Raw genomic sequence first — 25,217 nt, 5'->3', positions numbered from 1 at the left:
TTCAGGTAATGGGCTTTTTTTGGGGGGCGGGGTCTGTGGATGCCCAGTTGCTCTAGCCCCATTTGTTAAAAAAGGCTATTCTTCCTCCATTGTATTGCTTTGACACTTTTATCAAAAATTAGTTGGACCCATTTTTTTGGGTTTATTTCTAGATTCTCTGTTCTGTTCTATTAATCTATGTGTTCCTCCTTCTGTCATTATCATACTGTCTTAATTTAAGGATTCCTAGTATGCCTTAATGCCAGATACAGTGATTCTTCTCATGTTACACTTTGTTTTAAAATTTTTAGCTACTCTAGGTCCTTTGTCTTCCCATATAAATTTTAGAATAAACTTGTTTATGTGTACAAACACCTTCCTAGTATGTTGATAAGAATTGCATTAAATTGATTTGTGAAGAATGACATCTTTACTATATTGAATCTTCCAATTCTTAAACACAGTATGTCTATTTATTTAGGTTATCTTTGATTTCTAAATGGTGTCAATTCTTTCTGGGTCAGAAGGTTACTTTTAAATTTTTATTTTCTTATTTCAAAACTTCTGTTGTAAAAATTATTTTCACAAAGAGCTGTGAATGTTTTATGCACACAGAGGAATAACTTGATTTTAGTTTACTCCCAAGTTTTAAGATTATTTGGTTTACAAGTCTGAGCCTCCAAATTTAATTGATAGATATAAACTGCTTCCTTTCTGGTATAACTGAAGTTACATTGGAATCAACATTAATATGTAATTGTGAAGTTACTTTTCTGAAATCAACAATTTCACTTTCCTGTCACATCTTAGTAGCTCCATTCTGAATGGTATAACCTTTGCAACCCATCTGAGAGCATCTATTCTTTATTCTAGCTTGCCTTTTCAAACTTCCTAAAGCCTTTGGCTTTTAACTATTAAATATAGTTATATCTTTCATAATCTCAGTAATCAATCAAGAATTTGAAATAGTTTCTACTGAATTTCTTACTTGGCTTTGAAATTTAGCTTTTGTCTTTGTGCCTTATTCAGTTTTCCAAATTTTACTTTGTCCAAATTAAATTAATCCTCTTTTTTCTAACAGTACATTAGAGTCACTACCACTAATTGACTAAGGGAAAAAGCTAAGAGCTTGTTTGTGGTGTTTTATTTGCAAATTAACTAAAATGGAACAAGTCCTGCATATTGAAATTGTGGTAACATTGCTGGTAGCGTTATCAGGTCTATACTATCCTTTCCTAAGGATGACTATCTGTATGGTGTTTGATTTTTTATTTGTTTTTCTTTTGGTATACCTTTCTGTTTTAAGAGTTTGTCCTTAAGCTAAAATTTGTGGCAGGCAGCTTTGTTTAAAGCTTGTCTCACATCTAGGAAGTTTCCAGCTACAAATTCTTATTCTTCTTGTTACATTTTATTCTTAAGGGGATGATAAATTGACATTCTTTAAGTGTACACTGAGCTACAAAACCTTTCCCTCTTAATATCAGTTTGTAAGATGGGTGCAGGCTCATTTTGTTAGTTGATGGAAATGACAGAATATGTAGGTACTCAGTAATTTAGAAATGGATACATAATTAGGAACAGCCAAAGGTGTCAATGGAGACAGCCTCATGACAGTTGCCTTTCCTCCTGTAGGAAATCAGTCCACCTGTATGATATGGTTTGTTTCAATCCCAGGACAATACCAGGGATGAAGAACTACTTGATGGGTTAACTCTTTTGAGTTCTATATAAAGGATGAGTAGCTATGTATTTTATTTATTTAGAATTGACTTTATACCCTTATTTTGGCTTTTGTTTTGACAGATGCATTTATTTTTTTCTCATAAAATAGTGCTTTTTAAAAGTTAAACAAGGGGCTGGGGATATAGCTCAGTTGGTAGAGTGCTTGCCTAGCATGTACAAGTCCCTGGGTTCAATCCCCCGCACCCCCTCCACACGCACACACAAATGCCCGGTTTCTGTTCTCAGGACTAAAAGGCTCAGGGGTCACTCCAGTTGAACTGGGCTAACTGGGCTGCGCAAAATAACCACACAAGAGATACAAATACCTTTTTCTTTGGGGTCGCTGTGACGGTTCCTCTGACCTTAAGAGTCCACAGGAAGAGAGTCAGAGCACACACTGACCCCTTTTATTGAGGAGAAGCTATTCAAATGAGGCAAGGGGTCAAGTTTCAGGGGGCTGAGTCTATCTTCATGATGTCCACTGTCAGCAGGTTGACTGACACCTGGGTAGGCCACACCCAAGGGCTCAGTTAGAGAAGGGGACACACACAAGGCACTTCCATGGAAGATTCTATCCTAAACAGGGCAAGGGGTTATATTACAAAGGAACAGGTGACCATAGCTTCACCCATGGGGCTGTAGCAAGACACACCCATGCACGAGACACTGACTTTCGAACACAAGAAGGGTGGGGAAATCTCTGTCACATTTCTGTGACTGAGCACCTCAGCACTCAGCCGGGGAGTGTGACTCAGTTACGTACAAGGTTGGTCTCCCACACACAAAAGTTAAAAACATTAACTGATGTACATATTAATGGGGTACCATGTTGTGTTTTGATACATGTATGCATCATATAATGTTCAAATCATGTTAACCATATTTATCTCCTCATATTTCTTTATGGTGAAAACTCCTTTCTTCTAGCTTTTGAAATGTACAGTACATTATTTTTGTCTATAGTTACCTTACTATATAGGAACATACCTTAATAAATTTATTCAATAGAATTCTCCAATTTATCGTTTTAAACTTTAATATTTTATACATATTTAATACTTAAAACTGCAACATATGCACAACCTAACTTTTAAAACAGAAAACTTTTTAAAATTATATAATGCAGTGATTTTCAAACTTTTGCTGCAAAGACCCAGTAGTATTCTTAAAAATTATCTAGGAACCTCTCTAGTAAAGCTTTTGTAATGTCTATCTATTGCTGCTTAATCACATTAGAAATTAAAGTTGAGAACATTTAGAAATATTTATCCACTAAAATAGAAGACAGCTCATTACATTTTACAAAATCTTGTATATTTTCCAAGCCAAAAATAAATCAAGAGTGGCTTGTTCCATATATTTGTAAATTTCTTTAATATCTGGGTTAATAAAGGACAGCTGGGCCCTCATATTTGCTTCTGCATTCAATCTGTTGGAGTATGTTGTTGTGTTGATAAATGTGAAGAAAATTCAGCCTCACACAGATGTCTGTATTAGTTAGAAATTGGAGGAGTATTTAATAGTCTTCTCATATAACTGGATATTTTTCTTTGATAGAATATCACTTACACCAAAATGTAACAAGTGATATTCTATCTAAATAGTTATAAAGTGGAATCTGAAGCCGTATTGGAACTTTGTATATTCAGTCACATTAAAACCTAGGTGTCTAATCTCACTGGATTAGATGTTTTATCCTTCACACATTGGTCATTTGGAAATATTGAGTTATGTAGATTTTTAAAATGTACATGTATATAATATCACATGGCATATAGCCTTTGGAAAACTTCACAATACTCTCATGACACAATGTGAGTGAAATTAGCAAATAATATCTTATTATTCTAAAATAATTTTGACCTTGAAGATTCTCAGAAGTGTCTCAGAGATCTTTGGGTGTTATTACACCATTCTTTGAGAATCACTGATTTAATATAAGCAGTTCTTTGTTAGCATTTCCTTATTAGTGATTCCCCAATCAGCAATTACTTTCAGTGACTACCCCAACTGTACTATCTCATTCTGGGCCTGGGACTGGCCTCAAATAGGGTGAGCTCAGCTCATGTTTTTCCACCCTCTTACTAGAGATAGTAGCAGGTTATACACATTGCTTGACATGTTGTTTTTCATGGAAAAGTTTTTTTTTTGGCACTTTCAACATAGCATTGTCTTAATTCTGTCTTAATTCCTTTGTAAAAAAAGTTTCATGTTTCTTCCTAATCGAGAATGCAGTAGCAGATTAATAGGTATAACCAACAACATGTCATAAAGCAAATATCATGAATTGTAATTATAAAAAGAATCCATAATCATTAAATAGGAAATTATCTTCTAAGTTTTATGAAAAGATAAAAAAAAGTAATTACATGTACATAATTATTAAAAGAACTCCAGTAAACTGTAGGATATACATTGAGAATGTTAAAAATCCAACTATTTTTAACATTAGATGGCACAGAGTGAATTACTTTTAGGGATAAAATAATAAAACTCTTAAGATTTTATCTCTTTTTAGATATTTGTAAAGATTTTGGGAAATGGTTTGCATATCATAGAACACAGGATCACAGAGCTGTGAAAGAAGTTTGATAGATTTTTTTCCTATGAGAGACTGGAATTCAAATTCCCTTGGCCCTGAAGCTACCCTTATGTATTTCTTGTTGATAAAATCATTATTTTATTTTATAGTTGTTCCTCACTATAAATAATTTTCAAAAGTAAGAGTTCACCGTTATCTTCCCATTACTTATTGGGCCAAGTAGGTCCATTTTCCTTCCTCTTTCCCTGCTATGACTTAACTCTAGTTCCTTCTCTGAAAGATTTTCTGCCCTTTTGTCCTTCAGAAACCCAAATCACAAAGCCCTATCTTTGTCTCAGCTACCTGTTCTGAATTATTTTTAAACAAGAACATCTAATCAGGACAGAAAATGGAGGTAAACCCAATAGGTCAGCTCTGTTCTTGTCTTGCTTTGACATAGTTTAACTCTTTTAACCCCAGGTTCAGTTGATTTGTCTGAGGAATTAAATGGTATGATTTCTGAGGCAACTTTCAAATCTAAAATCTGAGGAGCCTGAAGTCATGCTTTTAAAGTTTTCATGTACCCAAAGTGTTTTTAGCATGGTGCACTTTTATTCCCCTTTACCAACACCAAAATTAAGGACCTATTACATCTATTGATGAATGTTGAAGAGATGAAAAATTCCTAGTGTTGAAAAACAAATTGTTTATAAAATAAAATTTTTACAAAATAACCCAAGGAATTGCTGAGTTTTATACACACACACACACACACACACACACACACACACACGCACACACATATTTATATGAATAATATATAAAAGCAGTCTTTTACATTTCTGGAGAGAAAAGACTTAAATGAAATGAGATCTGTGATCAAAGGGTAAATTTTAGAATGATTTCAGAAAATAACTTTTTCAGGGACCTTAGAAACTACCCATTTATTTTTAGACAGTTATTAAAGCAGTTTTATGTTAATATTTAAGATAAATTTTATTGAAAAAGTAATAAAACCACTAAAAATGGGCTTAAAATTCAAATAATACAAAAAGGTATGCAATGATGACTTGTTTCTTTTCTATACCGTTTGTAAACCCATTTCTAAGGAACACTTTGAAGAAATTGTCTTTTCCTATGCAAGCTTGTATCTGTATATTAATGTCATGTTTTTTCCACCCTCTTACCACAGATAGTAGCAGTTTATACACATTTCCATAAAAAACAACATGTCAAGCAAAGTATTTTTTTGGCACTTTCAACATAGCATTGTGTACATGTATATCATGTACACACATATACACAAACTTGCACATGCATAATCAGTTTCATGCTTTTTTTATAAGATGCATACTAGTCTGTATAGATGTGTCATAATATGAACCTTTTTTTGATTTTTTTTAATTATAGATGGACACAATATCTTTATTTTGTTTATTTATTTTTATATGATGCTGAGGATCAAACCCAGTGCCTCACATATGTGAGGCAAGTACTCTGCCACTGAGCCACACCCCAGCCCCAAACCTTTATTTTTTTTTTATTTTTTTTTAAAGAGAGAGTGTGAGAGGGGAGAGAGAGAGAGAGTTTTTAATATCTATTTTTTAGTTCTCGGTGGACACAACATCTTTGTTGGTATGTGGTGCTGAGGATCGAACCCGGGTCGCACGCATGCCAGGCGAGCGCGCTACCGCTTGAGCCACATCCCCAGCCCTAAACCTTTATTTTTAATATACTGATTTCTTGTTCTGGAGTAGCATAAAAGATGCCTGGTATTAAATATATATGTGTGTATGTGTATATATGTGTGTGTGTGTGTGTGTGTGTGTGTGTGTGTGTGTGTGTGCGCGCGCGCGCGCGCGCGCCATATAGAGATGTATATTAGTATAATGGAAAATTCCTAGAGGAGGAAGTCTTTGTCTCAGTAAAGCATTTTAAAATCATCTTTTGTTATTTATTTATATAAGGTTTTAAAGAGTGCTATAGGCTAATAGTTTTTTTCTTAGAGCAATTAATATTAAATCATTCCTATTTGGGGAGGATTAAATTAGTTTTTCTTAAAGCATTTTTTTTTAATGACAGCATCTTTAATATGGAAACATTGATGGACTTTTCCTGTTTAGTTGAGTTAGAAATTTTTGGCTTAGAACTCAAGGCCAAATAAAAAAATTATTTAGTTTGTATCTAACTATGCTATTAATTAACACTTACCTCTTAACCTGTTAAGTTCCTAATGAAACTAGAAATTTTATACACATACAAATACATATGAACAAGATTCAAATTCTTGTTATATACCATGCTAGCTTTATGATATAAGACACTTATTATATTATCTGAACACTTATTAAATTATATTATTATATTATCTGAACCTCAGTTTCCAGTCTATAAAACCTTGCAAGTGATAAACAGTGTTAAAGTTCATAGTGAGTGTGGATAGCTCTGTGCCTTGTACTTATTAGGCAGTATATGAAAGAGGGAAGGAGGGAAAGAGAGGGGGGGAAAGAAGGAATGCACTAGAAGAAAAGTACATTAATTAAAAGTAAATACATCTCAGAGTACTGTAGTATTTTGGAGTTTGAAAAACTATTATAGAGCATTGTTTTTCAAATTGACTTTAAGGATTTTTTTTTTTGAAAGGTTTAAAACTACTACTGATTTGTTCTATTGGCTTTTCGAATTTTGTCAGTTCTTCACAGGCAATCAAATGCAGGTCCTGAGATGTTCTGTGATGGTGACTGGTGAGATAGTTTGCAGAAAAGGCTTTAGAAACTCACTTTCCCAGCAACCTGAAGCAGCCCCTGAAACACTTCCATGGGGAACTCTGTAATTCAACTCAAACATTTTAACTGTTGAAGAAACATAGAGGAGTTATTTGCCTTTTTCTATGTCACAGAATATTGCATAGATCATTAGAACCATGTGTCTAGGACTAGAATTATATTCTTCTGTCTCCCATTCTCTTGCTCTATTATTCTATTTTCTTTTCTTTTGTCACATTTAAAAGCTGAGTGATAGTTTCCTCTGATAATAGTACTTTTTATATTATTTTAAATTATGACATAAGTAATTAAAATTTTGGCTATTTTATCATTATTTTTTGATGAAATGATGTACAAACTATAAAAGAGACAAATCATTTTTTTAGAATCTTTTCATATGCTCATTTTGTATGTGCGATGATTTATTGAGTAGGAATCACCTCTGAAATGTTTTATTTTCAATACAACTATAATAAATATTGTGGAGTAAATGCGAACTGTTGGAAGACACAAGTTCAAAGTAAGGAGAGATTTGCAAACATTTTAAGGAAAGCAGGTTTCATGAGTGCATGAATAAGTCTCACTGCTTAGGATAGGCTGTGATGCAAAGAGGAAACACACTATTGGATTACAAATTTGTTTCTAATCTGTCCTGCTCAAAAGCACAATAAGAAACAGCTCATATAAATGAGCTCAGTCTCCAGATTCAGATGAATTATACCCCAGAGGACTGAAGAATCTTGCAAATGTGATTTCTGATCCTTTGTCAATGTACTTTCAGGAGTTAGGAAGAGAAGGAGAGTTAACAAAATAATAAAAGGCGAGTACCAATTTTTTTAAGGGTAGGCAGAGATAGATGTTAAATTATGAATTAGTAGCTTGCTGCCAATCTCAAATTTTGAAACATGTTTTGGAAATTATTGCTCTTTCAGAACTATTCTTTATTTTATTTCCTTTAGATTGGTTCATGAAGATATATCTATACATTCTCTCCTATAAACATGTGTATGTTATACACTTATATTCCTATATATACTATATATTTATAAAACATTTGCATGTATATTTTATGACTATACTGTATCTACTATAGTCTAGTGGATATGTTATATAGTAAATATACTATAGTATATAGTTAATATTGTCTGTCTTTTATGTTTTTTTTTTTAATGGAGTAATGTGGATTGCTTGAGAATAATGTTGCTTCCTAGTTAGAGCTTTAACTGTATTCAAAGGGTGTAGATAAACAGTTGCCAACTTGGAGAGAAAGTTTTTAGGTGGGTGTTTTGGGCTACCATCTTAGGTCCTATCCCTTTCAGTTTATTGGTGAATTTCATCAGGCTCCTAAAGGGCAAAAACAAGTCTCATTTGATTTTGTATTTGCAACATCTGACAGTCTGAGATAGAATTAGTTCTTTTTTTTTTTTTTAATTTATTGTTGGTTGTTCAAAACATTACATAGTTCTTAATATACCATATTTCACAGATTGATTCAAGTGGGTTATGAACTCCCATTTTTACCCCGTATACAGATTGCTGTGTCACATCAGTTACATTTCCATTGATTTACAAATTGCCTTTCTAGTGACTGATGTATTCTGCTGTCTATCCCATTCTCCACTATCCCCCTCCCCTCCCCTCCCCTCCCCTTCTCTCTCTCCACCCCCTCTACTATAAATCTATAAGAAACGATTTATAGAATTAGTTCTTTATAAAAGAATAAATGGATGGGTGGATGGATGAAATAAAATTGTGGCATTCACAGCAGGTTCACCAATAGGAGGGACCTCTAATTTGATGATGACAGCATTAAGATTGAGTTGGTCTCCCTAGGCTCAAAATCTGGCCCCAAATTTTGATCTGGTTAAATATTAAGCCTTCATTTTTTTAAAGATCTATCATATATGATCTCCTGGCTTGAAAGTAATTCAGTTTTTAAAAATATATTTTAGTTTATGAACCTAAAATCACATTGCTACTTAGAAAGTTAATAGAAGGGAGAGAAGAAATGCTGGGAAGCAATATTGGCCAAATTTTATTGTCTGCATGTATGAATATGTAACAATAAATCCCATCAATATATACAACTCTAATGCACCAATAAAAAATGAAGAAAAAAAATTAATAGAAAATGTTTGTTTTTCTATTCCTAGGAGGTAATAGTAACTATAACTTTACTGGTCAGATAACATGTATTAAGGTACCAAGTTTTAGGTAACAAACTAATGTGTGGAGAGCAAATAGGATAACCATTATGTTGAAAAACTATTATATGAGAAACAATGTAATAAATATGGAATCATGGATTAGATTAGGGGAAAATATAACTTCTTTATTTAAAGGCCTATTGCATGGAAGAGGAGAAATAGGTCTGCTTTTTTGAGGTTGTTTGTTAGATCAGTACAAATCCAGTGAATATTACTAATTTCCACTCATCTATATAGAAGAGCTTTCAAATAATTGAAATTGCACTAGAAGTATTTGTGTAGAGGCTGGATGTTCCCCTTCTGGAAATATAAAAAAAAAATTCCTAAAAGATAGGCCAGTGAGATAAACTCCAGGTTCCTTGCTTATATTAAGTCTGTCTTCAGAGTTAAGCTACCACAATACTGAACAGGCATTAAAACAACTGAGATGGATAGTCCTGTTTTAATAAAAACTGTATTATTTAAGTGTATATTACTTTATTAATTAATAAAAAATAAGGTAAAATCTAATATCCTTTGAGTTTGTAAAAAAATTGTTATGTTAATTCTTTATTTCTGTTAAATAGTAACAATTCTGTGATAATATTTTGGAAAAAAAGTTTTGAAGTACCTTAAAATTTTTTCTCTTGTTTCAAGACATTTTTAAATTTATTGTATAGTAATAAGAAAAATAACTCTTAGTCCTACCAGCCAAAGATAACTACCATTTGCATTTTCTTCTTTTCTCCATTCAGTATTTTTATTTCTTAAAGTAATTTCAACTTTTTCCCATATATGGAATATTTTGAACACATGGAAAAAGAGAATATTTAAAGGTTTCATGTTCCTATTTGATATTTTTCTACTTTTGCCTTAGAACTTATTTTTAAAAATAAGATATTAAAGTTCCCCTGTGTCCTTTCTCCAAACAGCCTTCTATTCTTCTGCCTCAGAAGTAACTGCTTCCCTGAAGCTGTTAGATGTTTCCTTCCTAGCCATTTTAGTTTTTATTTGAACATATTTTTCGAAATTATATTTTTATTTTCCATAAGTAGTACATGTGCATTAGTAAGTAGCATAAATTTATTGAAAATGAAAAAATAGGGGTTGGAGATATAGCTTAGTTGGTAGAGTGCTTCCTTTTACATGCACAAGGCCCTGTGTTTGATCCCTAGCACCACCAAAAAAAAAAAAAAAAAAAAAGGAAAAGAAAAAGTAACATTCTTATCAGCTGTAAATAACCACTTTTAGCTTCTTAGTGTGTATCTTGGATATTTCCCTCCATTAATGTGTGCCTTATGTAAGTATTCATCTGTATGTTTGTGTATATGCAGAATAATTATTTTAAATGATATGTTGAACTTCATGAAATGCTTTTTTTTTTCCTACTAAAATAATTAAATGTTTTTTTTTTTTTTTCTCATTAACATGGCAAATTACATTTAGATTTCCCCCCTGTGACCTTGATACTAGGGATTGAACCCAGGATGCTTTACCACTGATCTACATTCCCTGCCTTTTTATTTTTACTTTGAAACGGGGTCTTGCTAAGTTGAAACTGGCCTTTAGCTTGTGATCCTCCTGCTTCTGCCTCCTATGTATCTGGGATTACAGGAATGTTCCACCATGCCCAGTCACATAATAAACTACTTTGATTCTTTGCATCTTACTAAATACATCAATCCCAAGAAAGCAATTTTTATTCATTACCTAATTCTTTTTGCTAATATATGGGATTTTTGCAACAATATTCATGTATAAGAATGGTCTATGATTTTACTTTAAGCTATCCTTATCTACTTTTTCGTGATTTAGTAATATTGGCAGTTGTAGCTGTATTCATTTAAATAATTAGCATATATAATATTTCTTATATACTTTTGACATCAAGATTAAAAATTCTGGGCTGGGGGTATTGCTCAGTGGTCGATCACTTGCCTAACATGTACGAGGCTCTAAGTTCAAGCCCCAGCACTGCCAAAAAAAAAAAATGTATATATAAAAATTCTCACCAAGAATGATTTTTTATAGGTCTTTCTCCTCTTTCTTCTCCTCCTAGTCTTCCTCCTCCTCATCACTCTTCTTCCTTCTCCTCCTCCTCTTCTTCCTTTTCTTCAAATTATAAAAGATAGCTATATCTGTTTCTTAAAATTTTTTGGATTTTTACCTTCAAAACCCTGTGAATTTAATGTTTATTCAGAAGTTTATTTTTGTCTTTATTTTTTCCAACTTATTCGTTTAATAGTTTATAAATAGATTCATGTCTTACATTTCATTTTTAGTTATTTGATCATGTTTATTTTATTTCAGATTCTGTATTTGTTGTCATTAAGTTTTTTTAATATCTATTTTTATTACCATGTAGGATTCACTGTGATATTTCTGTATATGCATACAGCATAAATTCATCATTTCCATCTACCCTTCATCCACCCTTAACTCCTCTCTCAACAAACCATTCCCAGTACTCCCTATTCTGCTTTCAGACTGGCTTTTTAAAAAAAAATTTATATATGAGAGAGTACATGTAGCTTGTCTTTCAGTGTCTTTCTTTGTGGCTATTCAGTTCCCAATTAGTTATGCCCATCTCCTGAGCTACTATGAGGTGTCTTCCTAGCAGACTGGAGATAAAGGTCACATGCATTGGGCAGTTTATTGCCTTGGGAGAGCAATAAATAATTCTCAATGCCAAACCTAAATCTCCTGGCTACCATAGGAGAGAAGACCCTCATGTAATTCACAGATGGCTTCCTGCAGTTGAAAATTTTTTCTGTGTTCATTAGTTCTGTGGATGAAATAGTTGTTTTTCCTCTTGGCTGCTACTGTGGGCATGCCCACTAGGAATGGGACTACAGACAAACCCCCATCCCCCATGCAGTTGTGCATTAGAAACAGGGCAACAATAAGGACTTTTCTTCCCTCCCCTCACTTTCTTAATAGTGCCCATCAGGGATCAAGGGTAAGTGGATCACCCCTGACAAGAGATACTGGGCAGGAGAAAATGAGAGGTGAATATAGCCAGTGCTGGGCAAAGTTTCTCTCTGACTCTTCTTAAGCTGTGTGCCCTATTCTTTGTAGTGCTTGACAGATATTGTGGGGGAATAGTTCATAATAGGAGCTGGGTAACATAAGTGGCAGTGCCTCTGGTCTAAGGACAGGCTTCCCATCTCCCTGATTTTAGAGATGGCACTCAGTTCACTTCCATGCCTCAACATCCATTCCCCACCATATATCACTCTAAATTTTGTGTCACTTACTGAGCCAAGTCTGGCTTAGGAAGCAGCCACCAGCAGAGCCAATGCCATGAGTTGTTTGTGGGTCCCGAGGATAGGAATATGCAGGGATTCTGAACCCTAAACAGTCTAAATTCAAATAATAGATCCCTTCTCAAGATGTCTCCTGAAGTTTCCCTCTTAAATGCAATGAATGTCTTTTCCAAAACCTTACTACTGTGCATATTTCATGTGTCTTTGCTATTTGGGCTGAGCTGTCAGTTTGCTGGGATTTTTACTTTTCCTCCTGCAGATGGGAAACTTCCCCTCCCCTGGTTGTGAATCGGGCAGCAAGTGATGGGCTGTTTCTTTCTTTTGCTGTGCCACTGCCTTTTCTCATATGTAGTATTCTCCAAATGTCCCTTTGTTTGCTGTCCCTTTACCAATCCCTATCACCTATATTTAGCTCATTGTTTTGTCCCTATAAATTAATTTGTATTTAGTGGAGGCATACAGTATGCATTGTTTAATGCCTGGCTTCTTTCATTCAGCAAAATTATTTTGAGATTCGAATATATTGTTGCATGTATTAATTGTTCATCCTTTTTATTGCTGAATAATAGAAATATACCACTTTTAAAGTATTCATTAACCTTTTGGTAGACATTTGTGTTGTTTCTAGTTTGGGACCATTATAAATAAAGGTAGTATGAACATTCATGCAAAAGTTTTGGAGATTGACTTTTATTTCTCTGGGCAAGACCTAAGTGTGAAATGACTATTATATAGTAAGTATGTGTTTACTGCCCCAATTTTTAAAAATGATTATGCCATTTTATATTTCAACCCAAAGTGTATGAGTTCTGATTGCTGTTCATCATTGTCAACATTTTGTGTGCTTAGTTTTTCGAGTTTCAGACATTTTAATAGTAAATATTGTTTCATATGGCTTTAATTTGCATACATTATGGCTAATGATATTGAGGCATCATTCTTTGTGCTTGTCTCTATATATTCTGTGGTGAATTAGCTATTCAAATATTTCCTCCATTTTAAACTGAGCTGTTTAGTTTCTAATTACTGAATTTTGTAACACATACATATATACATACACATTTTTCTTTGATATGTACTGTAGCATATGATTTGTACATATTTTTCTCAGACTATGGCTTATCTTTTCATTCTCTTAACAGTTTCTTTCAAAGAGGGGGATTCTTAATTTCAATAAAGTCCAAGAAAATTTCTTTCTTAATATTTACCCTGGGGAAATAATAAAATATATGTTTGAAGTTATATATGCAAGGATATTCACTATAAAAAAATTGGAACACATTAGTGGTGAATAGCAGAACTTACAAGTTATGATAGTCTAGAAGATAGAAAAGTATTCCATTTAAAAATTATATTAAATTCTGTTGGCTTAGGCATTTATATTAGGAAAATATGTAAAAGTCATAAATTATGTACACTAAAATGTTGACAATCATGATCACAGGATAATGGGATTATAACTGTTTTATTTTCTGATTTTATTTGTAGTTTTATAGTATCTTAAAGTATACTGTAATTGTACCCAGGGGTGCTTAACCACTGAATACATCCCCAGCCCTTTTTGATATTTTATTTAGAGATAGGGTCTCACCGAGTTGCTTAGGGCCTTGCTAAGTTGCTGAGGCTGGCTTTGAAATTTGAATTTACTATCTTCCTGCCTCTGCCTCCTGAGCCACTTGGATTACAGGCATGTTCTTTGTGATTTTATAATACTTTTTTGCATATACAAAGCATTTTTTTTCCATTCAGAGTTAGGAATGGTATCTTGACTCATTTTTTTTTTTTTAATGTGATGCTGAGGATTGAACCCAGTGTCTCACATTGAACCCACTCTCTCAATGAGCTACAACTCAGCCCGACATATTATTTTAAAAGAAAATATTTTAGCCTAAATACTTTCATAAACTTCATAGGAGATATTTAAAGACAATGGTAATAGCTGTAGTTTTTATCTAGAGATGTGTTCTGTCCTCTGCACCTTACCTAAGCAGTGATTTCTGAAAGCCTATGCTTCTTATCCCATTCTTTGGCTATTTTTTGCTCTATGTGTGCGTGCTTCAAATGCTTAAGAATATATTTACAAATCACTGTGAAAAATGCTAAAAGAAATAATTAAGTAGGTATCTTATTAAATTGTTGGTAAATCTGTTTCCCAGTTTATTTTACATTCATGAAGACCAAGTCCAGCCAGCCTAATTTTATGTCTAAAATTAGAATCACTAAAAACATCATTTTGACACCTCTAAGTGCTGTGTTTTACAATTGGGTTCTTTTAATTAATACTGTTTTTGAAATATGTTTGTACACCTAGGAATTATCGAAAAACCTTGAACTAAGTACTAACAGTTTTCAACGACAGTTGCTTGCTGAAAGGAAAAGGGCATATGAGGCTCAGGATGAAAACAAAGTTCTTCAAAAGGAGTTACAACGACTGTATCACAAATTAAAAGTAAGCACTTTACACTAAATGGCATTATTTTCTCTATAATATAAACTTGATGAAAACCCAATATTTTAAAACATTCTTACTATTCATGTTTTTAGGTTGGTATGGTATAATTTATAAAATTCTGTTATTATCTTTGGTGCTTAGATAGAAAATGTTTTGATATAATTATACAAAGTAAAGCAGTAAGAATAATGTAAAATAATTGTTAAATCCTGGAAGAAAACTGTAGAAAGAACTAGCATTTTTGTTGCTTGGTTAAATAATCTGTGTTCTACTTTTACATTGTTGGTAGAATTATAAATTAGTATTACCCACTATGGAAATCAGTATGACGGTTCCTCAAAAGTCTAGGCATGGAACCACCACATTACCCAAATACACCTTTCCTCAGTATTTATTCTAAAGAATTAATTTATGACTTTTACATATTTTCCTATACACCCATACCCTTGTTTAAAGCAGCACAATTCATAATAGGCAAAGTATGGAACCAGTCTAGGTGTCCATCAATGAATGAATGTATAAAGATATGGTATATATGCACAATGGAGTTTTAGTCAGTCATAAAGAAAAATAAAATTATGTTATTTGCAGGAAAATTCTTGGAACTATAAACCATTCTGTTAAGTGAAATAAGTCAAATTCAGAAGATCAAGGTCGCATGATTTTCATAGTGTTTAGAAGAATCATTCAAATTATTTAATGTTGTTAAAGCACATATTCTTAATTTTATCTGATCAATGATGGATTGAAATTTTGTGCAGAATTGTGCAAAATCATTTATTATCTTACATAATTTTCTTTTTGTTAATCAAATTTTCAGAGTCATAGTCCCAAAATGGTCAAGAATATTGGACTTCATAGGAAAAAGCATTACTCTTCCCTAATCTAAATGTGCTAGAGACATTTTTTTTCTACTTGGTAGTTAAAAAAGGAAGCTGAACTCTAGGTTTATTTCAGTTTGTTAAGGAAAATGTTGATTGGCAAAGTGACACACACCCTCACTTCATTTTATATGGATTTGTTTTCAGGAAACGGAGAGAGAACTGGACATAAAAAACATATATTCTAATCGCCTGCCAAAGTCCTTTCTAAAGAAAGGAAAAGAAATTACACCAAGGAAGAATGGTATAGTAGACATTATTGTTGAAAACTCGTATTGTAGCTATTTATTTTTTTAAATATTTTTTCGTAGTAGATGAACACAATATATTTATTTATTTTTATGTGGTGCTGAGGATTGAACCCAGTGTCCCACACATGCTAGACAAGTGCCTTACCACTGAGCCACAATCCCAGCCCCTGTAGCTATTATTTATTAATAAAATTAATTAATTTTGAAGTACAAGGAAAGAACAATAAACAACCCCATTGAAATACATTTAAATTCAATTCAATTTTTTAGTTTGTTTCGTTATAGTTAATTTTCAGAAATCCTTGTCAGTTTTTTTTCTCCTAGAGAGGTCATTAAAATTAACATGCTTTTTTGAAAAATTCTCATAGTAATTTTTGAATCATGTGAAAATATATAAAGATACCCAAAGTAGAGAGAATTTTATTTTATCTGCTTTTTGCTGCTTTTGCTAGATTAAAGTAAATACCAGACATTACATTTATAAATATTTAGCATTGTTATGCATAGTTCTTTTTTTTAAATAAAAGTATAATTCTTCTATGAATTGTGAGAGTTTTAAAACATAAAATTTGGAAATGTTTCCAGGTATGGTTCCAGTGGCTCAGGAGGCTGAGACAGGAGGATCATGAGTTTAAAGTCAGCCTCAGCAAAAGCAAGGTGCTAAGCAACTCAGTGAGACCCTGTCTCTAAATAAAATACAAAATAGGTCTGGGGATGTGGCTCAGTTGTTGAGTACCCCTGAGTTCAATCTCCAGGACCAAAAAAAATTTGTAAAAAGTAATAGAATTTACAGTGAGAATTGCCCCCCAATCCCATAATTGCCTATAAATCTTAGAAACAAAAATAGTAATAATGTGCATTTGTTGGGCTGAGCAAAACATGCAGTATCTCATTTAGATTAACATATATACCAGTTGAATTCTATGTATCTTACCACTGTTCAGTGGGATTAGAAAAATTCTTGTACTGTTTTCATGATAGCTGCATGCCAGAGTGATTTTACAGACTTGTGTACAAAAGAAGTACAAACCATTGAAGATTGTGAGCTGGAAGAATTACCTGTAACACCACAAACAATGATGATTTGTGAAAATAAATGGGAGGAACCAGAATGTCTTACTTTGGTGAGTTCAGCTATATTTGATTATGCGCCAAACTCTGGGTTTAAAGTTTTCCCTAAAAACATAGTATCAAACATTTAAAAATTCGGTGGTGGAGCCTAGTACTATATCTGTATGAATATTCAACTAGCCTTTTAAAGAGAAAGAGGTAGTAACATCTGCGCATTTTATTAAATTTCTTTGGATTGAAATTTAGTTAGTTTACATTGCATTTTTCAGTTGCTTCACAGAGAGATTAATCATACCTTCTAGGTTGGAGATAATAGGAATACATTTTTCTCTATCTGCTTATATATTCTTAGAAAACCCTCAGTGCTTTTATTTATTTTAATAGCAAACTAAAGGTTTCAAGTGATTTTTTTTTTTTTTTAGAACTTAACTAAATGTAATATTTTGGGGCCTGAGTATTTTATGGGTTAACTGAATGCTGAACAAGGATGGAATTTGACATACCATTCAAATTAAGAGTGGAATTTAGAGTATCATTTTAAAGGACTTTCATATTAAATCACTTGCAGATCCCTTTCCTTAAGAGGGTTTTGTCTTTAATATTTACAATTCAAAAAAACAATATTTCAGGGATCCAGAACATTTCATATAATGTTATATTTTTTTGTACCTTATAAAGTTTCCCAGTGTATGACATCTCTTAAGGTATAAATCAGAAATGGACTGATTTAGTTCCTTGGTGTATTCTAGCTTTTTAATTTCATTTTTGTTTTAGAAAAATTCAGATACATAAGTTGTACTTGCTGTTTCTTCCTGTATTTACCCTTTGAGACCAGATCATGTTATGTCTTTAAAATGGTAGAGAACAGTGGAGTAATTCTTAAAGTATTTTAAGAAGTATTAAAAAGATTCATCAGGAGCATCAGCAACCTGGTATTGTGAAAAGAATATAGCTTTAGAATTTGATCTGCTTTAAAAATTATGGCTCTTAACATTTCAGTTGTTTGACTCCTTAGAGTCTCAATCTCAATTTCCTCATCTTTAAAATGGGAGTGATTTTCAGGATTATAAAGATGACTAATTATGAAGTTCCTAAAGCTCTTAGCCTGAGCCTCTTAAGACTGAGGTCACTGTTAAAAGACCTCAGCAAGTGATAGCTTAGTTAGAGTGCAGGTTAACTTGCTTTGAGAAATATGGTGGTCAAAGTAGGATAACAAATACCCTTCTCTTTTAATAGACTAAAGTCAAATGGGTAGTCCAGGATTGGTGGTATATACAACTTTGTTTGTGGTAGTCACTCTATCTTACTGGTCTTGCATTTTAGAGTATAGTCCTTCTGTATTTTTGGAACTGGCTTACCATTCTATAAAAAAGGGAATACACAAGTTAGAGGGCAAGCTGTTTTATAAATGTGATCAGAAGTTGCATGCACACTTCTGCTCACCCACTTTGGTCTTGTCTAGGTACAAGGGAGGTAGCAAATGTAGTATCCAACAGTGCAGCCCCTGTGCCCTGTCGAAACTCAGGGAACTCTGTTCTTAAAGAAAGTGAATCTTACTAATAAAGATAGCTTATTTTATTAAGAAAAATTACATACGTCTCAGTTGGCTACCATAATTGTTTAATAGCCATTTCTGGTTAACCAGAAATGGCTATTAAACAAAATCAGGTTAACATTTTGTAGTGAGAATGTATGAAGATGCTTCTGCAACTTTTTTTTTTTTTTCAGAATTTTGTGCAGGATGTTGGATTTGCTTCCATTATATTGGTTTTGATATCACTTATAAATGCTTCTTTAGAAATTTAAAGTAAGAAATAATCCTATGTGTTTCTGAAGCATCTTTCAAAGCATGATAACTTGTGATTTTCTGATTCATTAAAGATGAAATTTTGCTTTAATTTCTAACAATGAAAGAAATTTATAATATTTAAATAGTATTTCCCCTTTTCTATAAGTAAATTTACATTTTTAAAATGTATACTAGGACTTGGAATTCCAAGAGCAAGATAAGCATGAAGAAGCAGGGATTCTAAACCCAATTGTGAACAAAGAAGAAAAATGCATTAAAGATCAAGGACTGCAAATTGCAAAACAGGAGATAGAGAAACTAAAGAATGGTAAGAAAAAGACTTTGTTTAAGCAAGTAATGAATCAGCATCCCTTGGGAAAGAAATGGTTAGGGTCCCTTAGTATTGTCGAGCTGAACCATGAATTGGTTATACAGAATAAGAAAAGGTTGATGCAGTGGTATATCAGGAGTCACAACCATTTGAATGAAGTTATTAAGGACATAAATATATTGACTATTACTATTTGGGGTTACAGAATAAAAACAGGTTACCTTCAGAAAATTCAGATGAAACAATTCAAATGAAGGGGGAAAATTCTTTGTGTATGAATTAAAACTTGATGAAGAAATAGCTGAAAAATAGCTTTCTTTATTGGTTCAGCCTTGGGACTCTATACCATGGACTAGCTTAAGTGTAAAAATCAATGAAATACGAGGACCTGAATGTATCCTTGCAATTTTTATTTGATTTTAATTTGCAAAGTAAATCTTGAATATGTTCAATCATTATGTAGAAGTTTAGTGAAACAACTCCTATAAGTTTAGATACTGAAATGAAGTTCAAGAATACTTTCATTTTCATCTTTATTAAATGTCATAAAAGTATGGGCAAGAGGGATTTTTTATTTATTTGTTTGTTACATTAGGGATTGAACCTAGGACCTGCCTGCACAGGCTAGGCAAGTGCTCTATCACTGTGCTACCAGCCTCAGCTCAACTCTATAATCTTTTGAATGTATTCTATTTCCATTAGTTGTATCTGCTTATAAAGAAATCCTTTTTCCTTTTCTTTCATGGAAATTCATGGAACATAAAGTCATGACCCAGTGATTGTAAACACTGTGTAACTATTGAAATAGAAGCCATATTTACATCACTGTTGGCTAATGGACAGAACAAGATGCTTTCACATGTTTAACTACAGAACAGAAAATTAGGTATTATGGTCAGTTCCATCTAGGTAACAGGAAAAGGAATAAAATAGCAGAAGACAGTCAAAAGGACAAAAACAAGTGACAGTCTTTTTTTTTTTTTTTGAGTGTATATGGATTGATCTCTGACATTAATGAGAATGTATGCCATTTACTGAAGTTATCACATTTGTGGTATTCTTGTATACTTTAGTATTTTTAATGTTTAATTTGGGAAATAACTTCAAAATTATAGAAAGTGGCATGAGTAGCCAAAAAACTATTCAAGAGTGAACTATATACCTAGTGCCTGTACGTATCTGCTGTCGAACACTATGTAAGTGGTATTGTGCCCTTCTCAAGATATGACATCCAAGGGTTTAACTTTAAAACTCTTTGCTCGATTGCATCCATCCTGTCACCCACCTTAAAATGTATAGCATCATATTAGTTATTTAAATAAATGAGAACCTTCCCTATCCATACTTTGAAGAACAAGTTTTTCTATAAGTGTGATTCTTAAATGAAGTACACATTAAATATATTATTCCCAAAAAACAAATATAAAAGTGAAATATTATGATGTCCATTTGAACCCTATTTTAATACTAAAATTAGATAAAAATGGTTGTATTATAAAATATGGTAGGTTTCTTCCCTTTTTAAAAAAATACTGATTGCTATAAAATGCAGTTTGTAATTTTTTATTTCATACAGAGTGGGAAAGAGAAGAATTTAATGAAAAGCAGAAAGAGGGAGAAGAGGAGCCCGAGTTGGAGACTAGAAGCTACCAAATGGAAATGTATGAACTTCAAAGTATTGATAAATTGGAAGAGGAAGAAGAAGAAAGACTGAAGAGAGAAATGCTACTTGCTAAACTGAATGAAATCAACAGAGAACTTCAAGATTCTCAGAATCTAAAATGTCCTCTTTTGCCATTAATACCTGATTTGAGATCAAAACTGCATTCCTCAGAGAAAATCTCCAAAACATACATGTTCTCTGAATCCTCAGAGAGATTATTTAATGGGCATCAATTGCAAGACATAAGTTTTTTTTTACTCCAAAAGGAGAGGGTCGAAATTCAGGAAATATTAGAAGTCCAATCTCTCCAAATGAGATTGCATTTGGTAGCTATGTGCCTTCATTTGCAAAAACACCAGGGAAGTCAAATCCATTTAGCCAAAAAAGTGGTCTTTTGGATTTAAAAAAAAAACAGTATGGAAGACCTTAGTAAAGACAGTGCAGATTTCATTGCAAGAAAAGAAAAAAAAGCCAATCTGATGGAACAGCTATTTGGTACTAGTGGCAGCAGTCCCATTTCCTCTAAAAGCAGTGACCCAAATTCTCTGGCTGCCAGCAAAGGAGACTTTGAGTCTCTAAATTTTCTCCCTGGAGATAAAAGCAGCAGGGGTAGAGAACATGATGAAGATGAAGACTATTTCCTTGGTGAAGGAAAAAGTTTTAATCCAAATAGACACCGATTAAAACATGCAAACAATAAACCAGCAGTAAAAGCAGTTGATTCTGTAGAAGATGAAATTGAAGAAGTAGCACTGAGATGACTGACTACAGTATACATTTTTTCAAATTGTAAATATTAAAATATTTTAATACAGTATTTATGATAAACATTTAGACTTTTTAATGTTAAAAGGTCCTTATTAAGGAATGGTTTCAAGTAGTTAAATACAGTTAAAAAAAAAAAGGATTTTTTAAAAAAGTACATTATATCTACACAACGTAGTAGTTTGCCAGGAATGAAGAAAGCTTTTTTGAATGAAACAAAAAATATTCTCTTATTTTTACTTAGAAATGTTTTACCTCTTAAACTAGCTGTATGGCAAGTTTACTTCATTGGAAATTGTTTTCTACTTTTATCCCTATTTATTTTGGTTAGATTCTCACAGATAAATATAATCTTCTCACTGATTACTGAATGAAAATTAAGGGTGAAAGACTGTGGTGAGAAAGGTAGAGTCCAGGTGGTAGAAATCTGATGCCATGTAGAAGCCTGCCTTCTATGGATAGAGGTGAAGGTCCCTATCTTAAGTGGCAAGGCTGAGTTGTTCTTGAGTGGTAGCTGTGACAACATTGGGACTTCCCATTCCTCTGAAAGTACTCACAGTTAAACACTACTCATTTCTCAATTACAATATCCTGAAATCACTTAACTACAATTCTGTTAGCATCTTAGGTGAATTTCAGAATACAGTTTCTATGTGGACCGTTCTCCTCTGGCATTTCTCCCCAGAGACCTGGGTACAGTGTAATTCTACTTGTTCTCATACATTCTTTATATCTTAGTGACTGGGTGTAAGATTTCATATCAAATGCAAGAAATAGAAAAAAACTTCATTTCAACTCTGGTTCATAATCATAAAAAATGGAACTCTGAGTTATAATCAGTTTTCAGTAGTTATTTATACCACAGAGGGATAAAGATTCAAAAATAATTCCCTCTTCTACTCTGCCCCACCAAATGTATTAATTGAAAGATAAGCTTCATTTAGAACGTAACAAGTACACATACACACATTTTCCCTTCCCATCCCCTCTTTCAAAGCAGAGAGAAACAGGAAGACAGACACAGACACATTCAGTGTGTGCATGTGAGTGGTTGTGTGGTGTCTTGGGTGTGAATTCTGGGTATAGGTACTGACAGAGGCAGCTGTTGTTAGAAATGGCAAAGACAGTAGGTAGAGGATGCCAAATGACACTGCATTCAAATACAGGCAGTATGCTTGTATTTAATAAGCACAGCAGGTGAACAATTGAATTTGAAAGGAAAATTAAATGGGCTGACCCAAATGTTGATGCATTTATTGTGTAGTTCTGCACTTTCTTTTCTACAATTATTGCAAAGCTTTTTAGTACACTAATGTGCAGGAACACTATTAGAGCAATTGTGAATCAATTAAGTACTGTAGTCACAGGGGGAAACAAAAATACACTTTTAAAGGAAGTCAAATTCAGTCTGTTTTTATTTTCAAGCTGTTGTCCTCTTTCACCCTTTATTCTTTATGCTATAAATGTCAATTATGAGTTAGGTATTTTCCTATGCTCTGACAATTTCTTGATGGTTGATAATATTTTAGACTTGAAAAATTGCTAGAAGTTGACATTACTTTCAACATAATGTACTTTCCAAAAGAAAAAGAATAACTCTTCCAGTATTATTTCTATTTTTAAGATCCATTTGTTGTATTCTTTCAAATATTGTATGATATGGTTGAAATTTCCCTGTAAAATCCATTTGACATTATTTAGAAAAGAAGTAGTACTTTCTTGGAACCATTCTTTTTTCAAAGCTAAAAGTCCCTAACTTACTGCAGAAAGGTGGAAATACCAACTTGGTGTTTTAAAGGGAACACTGATATTTAGTGAGAGAGAGAAAGGGCTGAAAATTTGGGGAGAAGTTAGTAGATTCATCTATGGCATTTTATAATTGGGCATCTAACCCTTGCACACAGACAGAGTTGCATACTCATGGAAGAGTCAAAAGAGTTACCCTAAAAGCATTCTGACCATAAACTCATGTTTTAAATGGAATAGAAATCAATTTTAAAGCAGGATAAAATAGTTTATCTAAAAGTAGAGTGGAAGAGATGAAAGCAGGACACAAGATGTCTGGAGTAATTATAAAGATGCATCTAGGCTCTAGTTACTTTTGACAAACTGTTTTTGTGATTTATGGCAGGTGCTTGTTTATAAACCCATTTCTGCACAGCCATAGTGAAAAGCATTTATCATTCTGCTTGGCCTTGCTTATTAGATAAATGTCACATAAACATAACCTAAATCTGGAATCCTGCTAGTCTGGCACATGAGCTGGTGGCATCTCTTTGACTACCTTCATTTTTCTATTGACCTCCAGCCGCCAAGGAGTATTTGACAGTGAGTATCCTTAGCCATTGTTCTGTGTTTACCAAGCAGGAAAAAACATCACTTAAGAGTGGTGGAGGTCAGAAAGGTATTTTTTATCAACAACAGGCAATTCAATATTGATTTTGGTTCAAATGTTCTACCCTGCAGCTGTTTTCAGTTAGTGATTTAGACTAAGCAATATAAAAGTTTTATAGCTCAAGGAGATATGTATTTTGACTATATCAAGATCATTAATAATGATTCTAACCATCTTGAATGCACAGGGTAAATAAGCTGTTCAATCAAGATAATTAATCACAGTGATTTAAAAAATCTTAAGAAATCTGATTTCTCTTGAATTTTTCCTCTCCTTCCAATATGATCTTACTTTTAAAGTATCATTATCTTCTTTGGAATAGTCTATCTGTAACTGGTAATTGAAAATTGAATTGTAATGGTATTTTACAAGGATATTATTTAATGATTTAAAATTATTAATTACATTAAGGTGCTATGAATATTTCATTGGAAATGGCTAGATGTGATGAAAATTTAGTAATAAAAAGCTAGTAAATGTAGAATATATGTAATAAAGATGAGTAATATAATAGAAACTTAGAACTGCAATAATGGTGCAAATGACATAGAAGCATTATCATGTTTATATCCTGTATCAATAAAGGCTTATTTTGAGGGATGGAAGTTTAAGATAAATGTTAAATTTTCACACATAGTGTTCATTTTTACATAAGTTTTATTACTAATTATATGACTTAATAAATTAAAATAGATGGATTAATATTTTAATGTAATTTCCATATCTAAAAGTATATAATTATGATTTTTATTTCAATATCCAATTTAAAATTTATACAAAACTTTTACATATATACCTATGATAACTAACTAAAATCATTTTCTTCCTTGAATCAGAAAGTATTTTCAAGTATTATTTCATATAGATAGCTATTGGCAATGAAAAGTGAACATATGTTTAAATAATAATGAAAATGAAAAATAAATCATTTGAAATGAAAACATTTTTATTTGATGGTAAGTACATCACAGTAATGATATAAAAAGTAATGTAAATTTTATGTATGCATATATATTTCTATCATTTGTATAATATATAATATCTATTAGAGGATATATTGCCATAAATGATAAAACTATATAAAACAGAGTTATATGTACATTTTTATTTATTATGCAATGTGAACTAATTTTCATATATTAAACTTTTTATCTTTTCTTTTTTTTTTCTTTTTCTTTTT

The 25,217-nt window shown here is 32.5% G+C and overlaps 1 protein-coding gene across 1 annotated transcript in view; it reads left to right on the top strand.

Annotated features, from left to right (window-relative positions):
• LOC308642813 (lebercilin-like) overlaps positions 1-22,012 on the top strand; it is a 55,283-nt gene extending 33,271 nt beyond the window's left edge. The window contains 7 exon segments of the mRNA XM_081282179.1: positions 14,751-14,888; positions 15,920-16,016; positions 17,005-17,147; positions 19,079-19,211; positions 20,791-21,125; positions 21,128-21,280; positions 21,282-22,012. Of these exon segments, the coding sequence (XP_081138305.1) occupies positions 14,751-14,888; positions 15,920-16,016; positions 17,005-17,147; positions 19,079-19,211; positions 20,791-21,125; positions 21,128-21,280; positions 21,282-21,638 (1,356 nt within the window). The 3' untranslated portion in view covers positions 21,639-22,012.
• Positions 22,013-25,217: the final 3,205 nt, after the last annotated feature.

This window comes from Spermophilus citellus (assembly GCF_964194105.1).
Source record: "Spermophilus citellus genome assembly, chromosome: 1".
NCBI classification, from domain to species: Eukaryota; Metazoa; Chordata; class Mammalia; order Rodentia; family Sciuridae; genus Spermophilus; species Spermophilus citellus.
Note: the sequence above shows the minus strand (reverse complement) of the source record. Positions and strands in the feature narration are given on the sequence as shown.